Source organism: Geotrypetes seraphini, chromosome 5 (assembly GCF_902459505.1).
Source record: "Geotrypetes seraphini chromosome 5, aGeoSer1.1, whole genome shotgun sequence".
NCBI classification, from domain to species: Eukaryota; Metazoa; Chordata; class Amphibia; order Gymnophiona; family Dermophiidae; genus Geotrypetes; species Geotrypetes seraphini.
The window spans coordinates 169,705,525-169,718,492 of NC_047088.1; the positions used below are offsets into that span (position 1 = coordinate 169,705,525).

A 12,968-nucleotide genomic window follows, 5' to 3' on the forward strand; every position below is an offset into this window, starting at 1 on the left:
GTTAAAAATGCTGGGGCTGTTCTCCCTGGAGAAGAGGAGACTTAGAGGGGACATGATAGAAACCTTCAAAATCCTAAAGGGCATAGAGAAAGTGAATAAGGACAGATTCTTCAAACTGTGGGGAGCCACAAGCACTAGGGGTCACTCGCAGAAATTGAAAGGGGACAGGTTTAGAACAAGGGGGGCAGGCAGGGAGACAGAAAGAAGGGGGGCAGGGAGACGGAAGGAAAGAAAGGGGAGACAGAAAGAAAGAAGGGAAACAGAAAGAAAGGGGGGACATGGAGACAAAGAAAGAAAGGGGGCATGGAGAGAAAGAAGGGGCAGGGAGACGGAGAGAAAGAAGGGGCAGGGAGATAGAAAGAAAGGGGGCAGGGATACAGAAAGAAAAAAGGGGGCAGGGAGAAAGAAAAAAGGGGAGGGGCAGAGAGAGAGGAAGAAAAAGTTGGGGGAGGGAATGAGGTCTGGAGGAGAGGAAGCATATAGGAGGCTGAAAGAAGGGAAGAAATATTGGATGCGCAGTCAGAAGAAAGTACAACCAGAAACTCATGAAATCAACAGACAACAAAGATAGGAAAAATGATTTTATTTTCAATTTAGTGATCAAAATGTGTCCATTTTGAGAATTTATATCTGCTGCCTATATTTTGCACTATGGCCCCCTTTTACTAAACTGCAATAGCAGTTTCTAACGCAGGGAGCCTATGAGGTTTGAGAGCAGCGCAGGGCATTCAGCGCAGCTCCCTGTGCTAAAAACTGCTATCGCGGTTTAGTAAAAATGGAGGGGGGTTTATTTGTCTATTTTTATATAGTTGTTACTGAGGAGAAATTGCATAGAGTCATCTGCCTTGACCTCTTGGAAAAACTCCTGGAATATAAATGATAATTAACATTTTCTCTGTGTACAGTGTTCTTTGTGTTTTTGGTTTTGTTTTTTAAATTTTATTGTTGGTAGATCATTTTGACTTAGTCATTTTAAAAGTAGCTCGCAAGCCCAAAAAGTGTGGGCACCCCTGGTGTAGATTGATCCTAGTCTTTAGCATCTGGCATGTTTCTCCAATATGGTGCCCTTCTTTACACTTTTTGCATTAAATGATATATACCACATTAGAAGATGAGCATGTGAAGGATCTTCTTATGCTGAATGGTTTTCCCATGTGAGTGACTCTGGGGTCCTGTGAAATGTGTTGGCATAGTTTGCAGGTTGTTAAATTGCAGGGACATGTGCTTTTTTCTTCTTTATGATCCTGTATTAGGAGTTTGTTTTTTTTTTACTAGTTTTTGTTTCAGATTACGTGGCTTTCAGAAGTCCAGCATAGGTGGAACTGGGAAAATTTCTTCTAGTAATTCACCCTCCTGGAGTAATGGCTGTAGATCTTTTATAATTGAGGAACTGCATTTGAGTGACTACAAAAATTGTTGCAGTAGACTGAATTGATGCATGAGGCACATGTAGTTTTCAGGCAGCTTCAAAGTTTGCAATTCTATTTCAACTTCAGAAACTGATTCTTAATTTTAGAAAATATTTCTTTCCAGGTCTCTGTCACAACAAAAACCGCTGATGATGATTTTAGCACCCAGTATGTTTTGGATAGTTATGGCCATGTTACTTCCCAAAAGCCTTCTCATCTTGGGCAAGGTAAGGTATGCTCATTGCAAATAATGTAATGATTTTTGCCAAGGTGGTATTCTGTTGCATTGCTTTTCCAAGGTATCTGTCTTAAACAGGACCTTAAAGTTTTGAATGGGTGCAAATTGAAATGAATTCCCCAAGAAACGTTTATTGTTCATATAATGTTTGTACTGAATGGATAGGAGTTTAAGAACATAAGAACATACTTATGATATTTTTGATATCAACCTCTTATATTCTATTCCTCCATCCATATTGTTGTAAAAGTTTTTGTCTTGGTTTCTTTTTGTATTTTGACAAAAATTTTCAATAAAATTTCATGTAAAAAATAAAATAAATAAATGTAGCTTATTCTTGAAACATGCTGGTAGTGAAGAGTCTTTACAGCTTGAATACAAAAGAACTTGCACATGTTACCACAGATATGTCTTTGTCCATTTTTCTGGTGTGCTGCAGGAACGGAGTACTCACTCTGATCTGTCTCTGCCGTAAAGACTCCTCTTAAGTGAGGAGTAGTCTAGTGGTAGAGCTGCTGCCTCAGCACCCTGAGGTTGTGGGATTGAATCCCAGTGCTGCTCCTTGTGACCCTGGGCAAGTCACTTAATCCTCCATTTCCCCAGATACAAAAATAAGTACTTTTATATATGTAAACCACTCTAAATGTATAACCACAAAAAAGGTGGTATACAAGTCTTATCCCCTTTCTTCCTTTGGGAGCAAGTTTCATGAAGCCATCTCAAAGGAAAGTGTTCAGGTTCTTTTGTATATATCTACTTGTAGCAAATACTTAAAAGGAAAACAACCTAGGTATTTCTCTTTGGAATTCATCAATGATGGATGGATACAAAAGTACCCACTCATTCTTTCCCTGTTGTTTCTGCAAGTGGGGGGTGCATGAGGGAATCTGCGTGTATCTGTGGAAATGTTCAATAGACATGCATTATTTTTTTCCCTGATCAATTTGCATGTCTCCCCAAGGAACACCTTTATTTAGAGTGGTTAAATCTAAATCTGCTAGATTTGGCTATTTTATGTAAAGTTCCACCTATGCTGGACTTCTGAAAGCCACGTAATCTGAAACAAAAACTAGTAAAAAAAACAAACTCCCAATACAAGCTCACTGCTTTCCCCTTTCCTATTGTTTTTTCCCTTGCTCTTCTTATTTACTATCATTAACTTGTATTTCTTTCCCTATTTTTTCCTTTTGTATCATATGTTTTGTCAAGTCAGTCGTATTTATCTGGTTTGTTTCCCCTCGATACTTGTCATTTACTATTTTACTGTTTTGTACATCGCTTAGAATTTTGAATAAGCGATTAATCTAAACTAAACTAAACCTTAAGTTTATATACCGCATCCTCTCCCCAGAAGTGGAGCTCGGCACGGTTTACAAGAACTTTAAATATAAGAAGAGAAAGGAAAAGGTTTACATGAGCTTATATATAGAATGGAAGAGTAAGGGGGAAAATAGAATTACATGTTAGAGAAGAGCCAAGTTTTCAGTTGCTTGCGGAATATTTGGAGAGAGCCCAGGTTCCTCAATGGGATAGTAAGGTCATTCCAGAGACCTGTTCTTTTGAAGAGAAGAGATTTTCCCAGTTTACCTGCATAGAGAATACCAAATCCATAATAAACTTGATATTCCTACCAAGGGATCTAGCCACCTAATTCCATGGTTAGACAACTAGATCCATTTAGAAAATTTCTCTCTACCAGTATCTAGGTATATATAAGTTCTGATTCTACATTTAGAAATGTACACCATCGAGCATCAGTTCAAAAGCAGCAAGTGATGAAGCTTCCTATCCATGAACAGGGATTTATTTGCTACTCTATCCATTATTGGCTATGCAAATTTTACACAGGCTATTGTATTCTGTTCACAGGTACCACTGTTACGGTGCATAAGCTTTTCAAGAATCTACCCGTAAGAAAGCAGTTTTATTCAACGACAAAAAAATGTAAGGAGGAGATCAAGAGAGTCCAGGATTTGCTGATGGCTTATGGAATAATAAAACCAAATTTAAGGATCATTTTTACACATAACAAGGTAATTACCTTCTTTTTGCACAAGTATGTAGAATAACTTTGTTCATATCCCTGAAATGTTGAAAACGAAGGCTGTAATCCCCTATATTTGTGGTCCTGACTATTTCAATTGTTATCTTGTCTGAGAATTATCCATATTCCTTCTTCAGTAAACAGCTTTGCAAAAGGACCACAACCATAAGTGCAAAAACCAATTCATTAACTTTCCAATTCATAGGATTTGTGAAAGGAGGCAGTATCTGGAGTGCTGCTCTCTACTGAATTCTGCTATTCAAGTTCCACAGTTTCTTTACATATAAAGAAATGATAAGGCTACCTGTATAGTTCTATAATATTTATAGCTTAATTGGCAACATGTGGTATTTTGTTTTCCATAGACTTCCACATCACAGTGGTTACAATACAAAATTTATATTACATATACAATGCAACACACACAAACAAAAAATATGCTTCACAATTTTCTTAAATCTCTCTCGCCTGTTACCTACTGCGAAATTGACTGGAGAAGAGACTCAGGGCGAGATTCTCAAAACTTAACATTGCCTTTAACATGGTCACTAAACCAGCTTCAGCCAGTTTAGCATGTATGTATTTTAGTGGTGGATTTTCAGAACAGCTTACTGTGGTCTTTTCCGAGCTTCCTAGAAATCTGATTCTTCCATTCAAATGGGTTCATTATTATTTAAACGAGCACTCCGGGTGATTCTTCATCATTGTTGAGTGATTCTTCAAGCGCAGCGGCAGCTGGTCCGGGAGTGCTGGTACTGTGAAAGCGCATATCTAGCGTGTGTTGACTGTGGCTCATGAAAAAAAATTATAATTGCATGATTCCTATAAATTATAGTCTTTCCTCCCACAGCTGCATGTGTCATGTGCCTATGATGTGTGCATGTATCATGCTCCAATAAGGCATGTACATAATATATGTGCTTATGGTGTTGCTTTTCCCAGCACATGCGCACATTTATGCCTCTTTCGTGGTCTATTCTGTTTATGTGCCAATCACTATCACCAGAGACTCATCTCATGTAAATTTTGTGAGCCTCCGCTACTCTCTGCCAACTTCATTTGCATGCGTATTTGTTTGAGAATGACTCACCTTTTTGAAATCGTTACAATAATGGCTGCGACAGTGGCTTGGTTTTTACCGTAAAGTTTGAGAATCTTCCCCTCATTGTACTCCCCCATTCTGTAGCACATATTTTCTGCTCCTCTCCCTTCCCCCCAGCCCCAGCAGTCACTTTCTCCACCAAGCTCCGTATTACTCTTTTTCCTACGTTGTGCAAACAATTCCTTACTGCCCCACCATACCAGTCCAGAACTTATAGGTAATGGGCCCAATATTCAGCCCATGGGAGGCAGACTGGTTTTCAGGATTTCCCCAATGAATATGCATGAGCTCTATGTGCATGCACTGCTTTCAATGCATATTCATTGGGGAAATCTTGAAAACCCGACTGGATTGCGGCCCTCAAGGAGGGACTTTGAGATCCCTGCCTAAGGGGATACCTGGAGGAATCTGGTCTCTTTTCTTGGCCTGAGCTGCCCTGGGGTCGGATTAGTCTCCCATTATCATGGGCTTCTACTTTTGAAAATAAAATTAGGAAAAGCCTGGAGCACCATTTATATTGAAGGCAATAGAAAGAAAAATACCCTGAACAGATGGAGAAAAAGATAATCAGGGTCCAGCTACCTGGAGGCTACTCCAGGATTGTTTTCTAATCCCTCCCTTAAGCTGCAGTATAAGAGTGTACTGTGGGGCCAAGGAGGGCTGACACAGAGGATCTCTGCTGCCAGAAGTGGTGAGTGAAGGAGTAAGCTCCCATTGCGGATAAGTCCTAGGATTTGTCTTCTACTGGAGTAGGAACATGATGCCATGGCTGGTTCGGGAATAGCCTGGAGCGCCATGTGGTTTAGTAGTTATGTGAAGCAATTGAAGCTGGGTTTGGCAATTGAGGAGTCAGCCACTGTGGCTTTGAGTTGTCCCTTCTGAAGTGCCTCCAACAGGAGAGCAGGATAGGCTGGAGGTGTCCAAAGGACATGACAGTTTCTAATTTTGATTGTCCTGCAACAGGACAGTGTGGACACAATTTTGCACAGGCCTCAATCTGCATGTAGTAGAACCAACTCATTTAGTGTAGCCAGGGGGACCCCTGGTCTTGACTGCATGGAGTCACTGCCCAGGGCTGTTCTCAGTGTGAGAGCAAGCACAGTTCCTCCTCCTGGGGTTGAACTAGCCATTGAGGGCAGGTGCAGGCTTGGGAATGAAGAAGGGTAGAAGGGAGGGAGATAGACTGCAAGGAAGGGGGCAAGAGAGGAAGAAATTGGGAATAAGGGTGTATGGGGAGAGAGGGAGAAATGTTTAAAATTATGGTGGAAAGGAGGAAGGAAGAGATGTTTGACCTAGGGCACAAAAGAGGGGGAGAGAAATGTTGGATATGGCAGAGAAAGGGAGAGAATGCTGTATGGAGGAAGGGAGAAGAGAGATGTTGGACAAAGTTTGCAAGGGAAGAAGAGGGGGAAGAGAGAGATGTTGAAAATGGAGGGTATATGAGAGGGAGGGAGAGATAACACAACGTGTCAATTTTTAATATATTGATTGTAATATATCAGTTTTTGAAATTTACATCTACTGTCTTTATATTGTGTATAGTACAGAGGGATATTGCACTTTCTCTTTCTATTTCTATTGATTTTTCCTATTGCTGATTTTCTGAGGACTTGCTTACTTATGTTTATGTGTTTTTTTATTTTATTTTATAAACCTATGTATGTAATATCATGTAAAGCGTTTGTTTTAGACCAGGGGTGTCAAAGTCCCTCCTCGAGGGCCACAATCCAGTCGGGTTTTCAGGATTTCCCCAATGAATATGCATGAGATCTATTAGTATACAATGAAAGCAGTGCATGCAAATGGATCTCATGCATATTCATTGGAGAAATCCTGAAAACCCGACTGGATTGCGGCCCTCGAGGAGGGACTTTGACACCCCTGGTCTAAAACAAATTGTTTACATGATATTACATACATAGTGCCCAAGTTACGTGCAAGCTGCCATTTAAAAACAGTTTAAAAAAACAAATTCAAGGTGCCTAAAAAATGGCACCTGCATTGCACCTATGGAGGCACTTTACGACACCTCATGACACTGTAGGCATGGCTAACGCCAGACGTGGCATTAGGCATCATAAAGCACCTCCGTAGGCGCGATTCACATGAAAGATAGGCGCCGGAAATGTAGGTCTTAAAAACCCTGGCCTACATATCTGGCACCTACCTTTCTTGATGCCGAGATTGTATAAATGGCGCTGTTGCATGATTGACAAGTGATTGGTGGTCACCATGAATGGCCAAAGATTCTTAGTGCACATTCTGACTTGGATACTCTTTTGAAAATGCCTTCTATGTATCCTGCTGTCCTCAGAAAATAGCTGCTTCACTTTATAGACTTACCCCCTAGGGTCAGGGGTGTCAAAGTCCCTCCACGAGGGCCGCAATCCAGTTGGGTTTTCAGGATTTCTCCAATGAATATACATGAGATCTATTAGCATACAATGAAAGCAGTGCATGCAAATAGATCTCATGCATATTCATTGGGGAAATCCTGAAAACCTGACTGGATTGCGGCCCACGAGGAGGGACTTTGACACCCCTGCCCTAGGTGCATTGAAGGGGATAAAGGGTAAAGGGTCATGGATATAATATACTGCCATTCTGTGGTACAGTCAAAGCGATTTACATTTATTAAATGCAGGTAATTTCTCTAATCTAGTGGGCTCAGAATTTAAAATTTCTACCTGCAGTAAAGGAGGGTTAAGCAACTTGTCCATTGTCACAAGGAGTTGCTGTGGGAATTGAACTCGGTTTCCTAGGTTCTCAGCCCACTGTACTAACAATTAGGTTACTCCTCTACAGTTATTTTATGCAATTTGTATGTAGGTATTACTGTGGGCATAATTGGGTTGGACTTGGAGCAGAGCTGTGATCTACATGTTCACATTTACACTTTTTTTCAGAGAAGATGCAAATTTGTGCATGGGTATTTGTTGAAGCTGTTTCTGGAAGCAGATTTTTATAGGAACACATAAGCACCTGCATTGTCTTTTTAAAATAGAGTTAATTAAGAATCTTTTTGGGTTCCTTACATAAGCAGCCTATTATAAAATAATCCTCTCTCTGCTGTTCTGCTATTGCAGTATGTTAACTCTAAGGGCAATATTAAAGAAACAAAACAAGAGAACAGATCAGTCTAATTCATAGTGAAAATACAGATGTTGTAGATTAATTAACAGTTTCAGTATTTGCCACAGTATCGACTGTTTGTGAATTTTGCTCATTAAGTCCATGCTTCGTATTACGACTGTTCTGGTTAAGGCTGACTGACCATGAACTTAACTATTGAATATTATAGTTTTTCCAGAACAGAAATGTATTTGAACTCAAGAGGTCGCCAATGAGTTGTGCTTCAGTTGAAGGAACCTAAAGAATGTGAACCATGTTTTCTCTGTGCCAGAAATATACCCTGACTTGAGTTAATATATACAGGTGTTTTGTTTTTATAGTTCCTAGAATAAGTAAATGTAATATAAGCAAAATGGATGCTTTGAATGCCAGTGTTTTTCAGAGATCATAAGAACATAAGGTTTGCCACTGCTAGGTCAGACCAGTGGTCCATCATGCACAGCAGTCCACTCACGCGGCAGCCCTTAGGTTAAAGACCATTGCCCTATTTGAGTCTAGCCTTATTTGCGTATGTTCTGTTCCAGTAGGAATTTATCTAACCTTGTCTTGAATCCCTGAAGGGCGCTTTCCCCTATAACAGCCACTCTCTGGGTAAAGAAGAACTTCCTTACGTTTGTACGAAATCTATTCCCTTCTAACTTTAGCGAGTGCCCTCTCGTTCTCTTCACCTTGGAGAGAGTGAACAATCTCTCTTTCTCTACTAAGTTAATTCCCTTCAATATCTTGAATGTTTCGATCATGTCCCCTCTCAGTCTTCTCTTTTCAAGGGAGAAGAGGCCCAGTTTCTCTAGCCTCTCATTGAAAAAGAGTGTAAAACTGCAGTCCTGATGCATCATAAATACCAGGCCAGAATTTTGTCCTGTAGGACAAAGAAATAAATAACTATTTCACTTTGGTATGTTATGAGATTAAATTTGTTTCAGCAGCAGCAGTGAGAGAGATTTATGTAACTGTGGCATTATCAAACAAAATTTGATAACAGTTTCTTGTGTCTGTAGTTCTTAATATACAAAGATAAAAACTTTCTTTTTTCTTCAGAACTATGTTTGTATTTTTCATCAATAAAAATGTTGTTGCTAATAGTTTTGGAAGATTAGCTGTTAATGTCCTGTTCTTTTGCTTTGGATAAGAGGGTGGCTAAGCCATTTTCTGAAGGTTTCTTGTCCAGAAATTCTTTGAATGCTGATAATGTTATTCTCCTTGCCAGTGTGGTTAGATTAAATATATTGTTTTCCTTCTTTCATCACCATGTTCCTTGAAAGCATATTGAATAAAGAACTTGTTCTATTTTTATTGAAGGTAGATACGGCATTATACCACTTTCAAAATGTTATAGTTAATTGTAAGCTCAACATCCTTCTACCTAGAGACTACTACACATGACATAAGAAAGAATAGAAGTGCAACAGTTATTCTGCATTTTAGGTTATTATTAGTCATTTTTGTAGGGTTATTATTTTTATCTTGGTTGCAGTGAAAGCTATGAGATCTTCTTATGCTTCAGGGGATAAGATCATTACCAAACTTAAAGAACGGAGTTAGAAGAACTCTAGTATCTTGTTCTGGTTAAATAAGGTGTGTAAAAAAAAAAAGACACATATCCCACACAGACCATATTGACCCCGCTCCAACACACAAACAATCTAGACACCCCCACGCACATATATACAAACACACATAAGCAATATACAAATACACCCCATGCACAAACACAATATATAGATCACACATAAACACTATATATACAAGTAATATAGAAATACACTCCACACAAACAACACACACACAATATACAAACAAACCCCCACATGGAAACAATATAGAAACACACCCCACACAAACCACACACAATATACAAACAAACCCCCACATAGAAACAATATAGAAACACAAACCACACACAATATGCAAACACCCCCCCACAGAAGCAATATAGAAACACACCCTACATAAACCACACACAATATACAAACAACCCCCCCACAAAGAAACAATATAGAAACACACCCCACACAAACCACACACAATATACAAACAACCCCCACATAGAAACAATATCGAAACACAAACCACACACAATATGCAAACACCCCCCACAGAAGCAATATAGAAACACACCCCACACAAACCACACACAACATGCAAACACCCCCCCCCCCACACACACAGCTGAATAGAAACACACCACACACAAACAATATAGAAACATACCCCCACATTAACAGTATACAGTCACCCCCACACAAACTATTAACAAACACCCTCACACACAAACAATATACAAATATACCACACAATATAAAAATACCCCCACACAAACAATATACAAATACTTCTCCCACATACAAGCACAAACAATACACCCCTACACATAAATGAATGCATACACATAAATGCACCCCTACACAATACACCCCTACACATAAATGCATGCATACACAATATACAAATACACTCCCCACATAAACAATATACAAACACCCCCTCACAAACACAAACAATATACAAACACACTCCACCACATACACACAAACAGTATACAAATACATCTCCCATCCCTTACACACAAATGATATACATATACACCCCACATCCCTACATACAAACAGTATACAAATACTTCCCCACTCATAAAAACCATATACAAATACATCCCCCTTATACATACACACACAAACAATATTCAAATACACCTCCCTTATACATACAAACACAAAATATATACAAATACACCCCCACACATACACCAGATACCATAAAACAATCAAACAAAAATGGAACAAGACCAAGAATGGGGAGAGGAATCATTGACAGCAGCAAATTCAAAAACAGACTGGAAACACATCTCATGGAAACCAAAATAACCAAGACCACAAGCCTCACAGAACAAGTAAGACTCTGGGACAAAGCACTGGACCGAAGCCTAGAAGAAGTAGCACCATTAAAACTACAGAAACCAAACAAAAGAAAGGAAGGGTTCACCCTCTCGGAAGAAATCATGAGGCTGAAAAGAGAGAAAAGAAAGCTCGAAAGAAAATGGAGATCAGACAATGATGAGGAAGCTAAGAAAAGCTGGACTAGAATCAACAGAACATACATCAAGAAAAGAAAGGAAAGATTTCCTCTTAAAAAAGATAAGGGAACTCGAAGGCCCAGGACTCTCCTACCTCACGGACATCATCAATAAATCAATACGGTTGGGTCAAATCCCACTTAAATGGAAACTCTTAGTTGCCAAACCTGTTCTTAAAAAATAAAGAAAAAGACCAATACGCCCTCTCAAACTACAGACTGGTAGCCCACCAACCGTGGATCTCTAAACTAATCGACCAGGCTCAATCGGGATTCAGAAGACAACTGGGCACAGAAACCGTGCTAGTAGCAGTACAGGACTCGGTTCTCAAACACCATGTTAAAGGAGAGGATGTGCTACTGGGATCCCTGAACCTCTCCGCAGCCTTCGACCTTGTCCAACACACGCTACTAAAATCAAGGTGCATGGCCCTGGGCCTTAAAGAAAATGTCATAGCTTGGATAGACTCCTTTCTAACAAAAAGACTAACGAGAGTAGAATGTCAGGGGAATACAAGCTACTAGAAAGAAACTGACATAGGGGTACCACAGAGATCAGCCATGTCACCCATGCTCTTCAACATCTTCATTGAACCGCTGAGGAATTTCATCAGAAAACTGGGGTGGGAATGCTACATCTATGAGGATGACAATCCAACTGATCATTTCGCTAAAGAAGCAAAATGTGAAAACTAAACAAAAGATCAAAACATGCCTGGGGAAAATCTTTGGATGGCTTCATATATTAAACTTAATACAGATTGTAACCTTTAAATAATCTACCTGTTGTTTCTATATTGTATTTATGAATTTTTTTATTTTATTTTTTTGTTGTTGTTGTTTGTTTTTGAAACATTGTATGTCTATGTAATAATTTACCTATGTTTTTAGATATTTGTAAGCATTTTGTATATCGCCTAGAATGTAGATTAGGCGATTAATCAAACTATATAATAAACTTGGAAACTTGGACTAGTAGCCAACAAGGAGAAAACGTAACTATTACTAATTAACAAATGGGGAGGAAATAGCCCAAAATACCAACTAACATTGAATGGCAATACCATGAAATCTTCCATGGATGGGGTGAGAAACCTAGGGGTATGGTTGACTCCAAACCTAGACATGACAACACAGATCAAATGCATCATGAAAAATGCATATGGCAAACTCTATTAGGCCAGAGGACTTAAACCCTACCTTACCCGCCAAGCGATGTCCAACGTAATAATAACCCTGGTACTCTTAATTTATGACTATTCAATGCAATCTTACTGGGTGTCCCAAAATACATGATTAAACAGATTCAAATGGTACAAAATGCTGCAGCAAGATTTCTGCTGGAAAAATTGCACATGAAAGCACCCCGCTATTGAAAGAACTACACTGGCTCCTGATTGAAAGCAGGGTGAAATTCATGATCCTACTGCTGACACACTCTGTGGTTCATCTCTCTGAACCACAATATCTAGTGGCCAGATTACGACAGCACACAACAACGCGTGCACTACGCTCGAGCCGGAAATTTCCTCCTTCAGAGACATCAAATACAAAAGCGTCAGGAAAAGAATGTTCTCGGTGATGGCTCCAATGTGGTGGAATGCCCTCCCGAAGGAACTAAAATTAGAAAAAGGATATCGGAAAGTTCAAGAAATGGATAAAGATCATTCTCTTCATAGGCTACTTTAGCCAATAAAACAACATAGAGCAGACAGTTGGCTAGTCCCCTCCTTTTCCCCCCTCCAAATCAGGAACTCAATAGGAAGAACACAAAATGATATAAATAAACCAAGGGCTGAAGCCCAGAAAACTAGACTCTGAGGAAGAAACTTCAAAAATAAACACAAACATGATACAGATACATGTATATAGACTATATTTAGTTGAATAGGCCAAAACTCCTTAGGAGATGTGTAAATATAGTATACTAGCTGATGGCCCGGCGTTGCACGGGTATTTAATTATAGCAAT

At 39.4% G+C, this 12,968-nt stretch overlaps 1 protein-coding gene across 2 annotated transcripts in view; it reads left to right on the forward strand.

Annotated features, from left to right (window-relative positions):
• Positions 1 to 12,968, forward strand: part of PMS1 (PMS1 homolog 1, mismatch repair system component) — a 131,234-nt gene that overhangs the window by 21,407 nt on the left and 96,859 nt on the right. For both annotated transcript variants that reach the window (XM_033946607.1, XM_033946608.1), the window contains exons 4-5: positions 1,534 to 1,636; positions 3,517 to 3,680. In XM_033946607.1, coding sequence (XP_033802498.1) covers positions 1,534 to 1,636; positions 3,517 to 3,680 — 267 coding nt within the window. The remainder of the gene's footprint in view (positions 1 to 1,533; positions 1,637 to 3,516; positions 3,681 to 12,968) is intronic.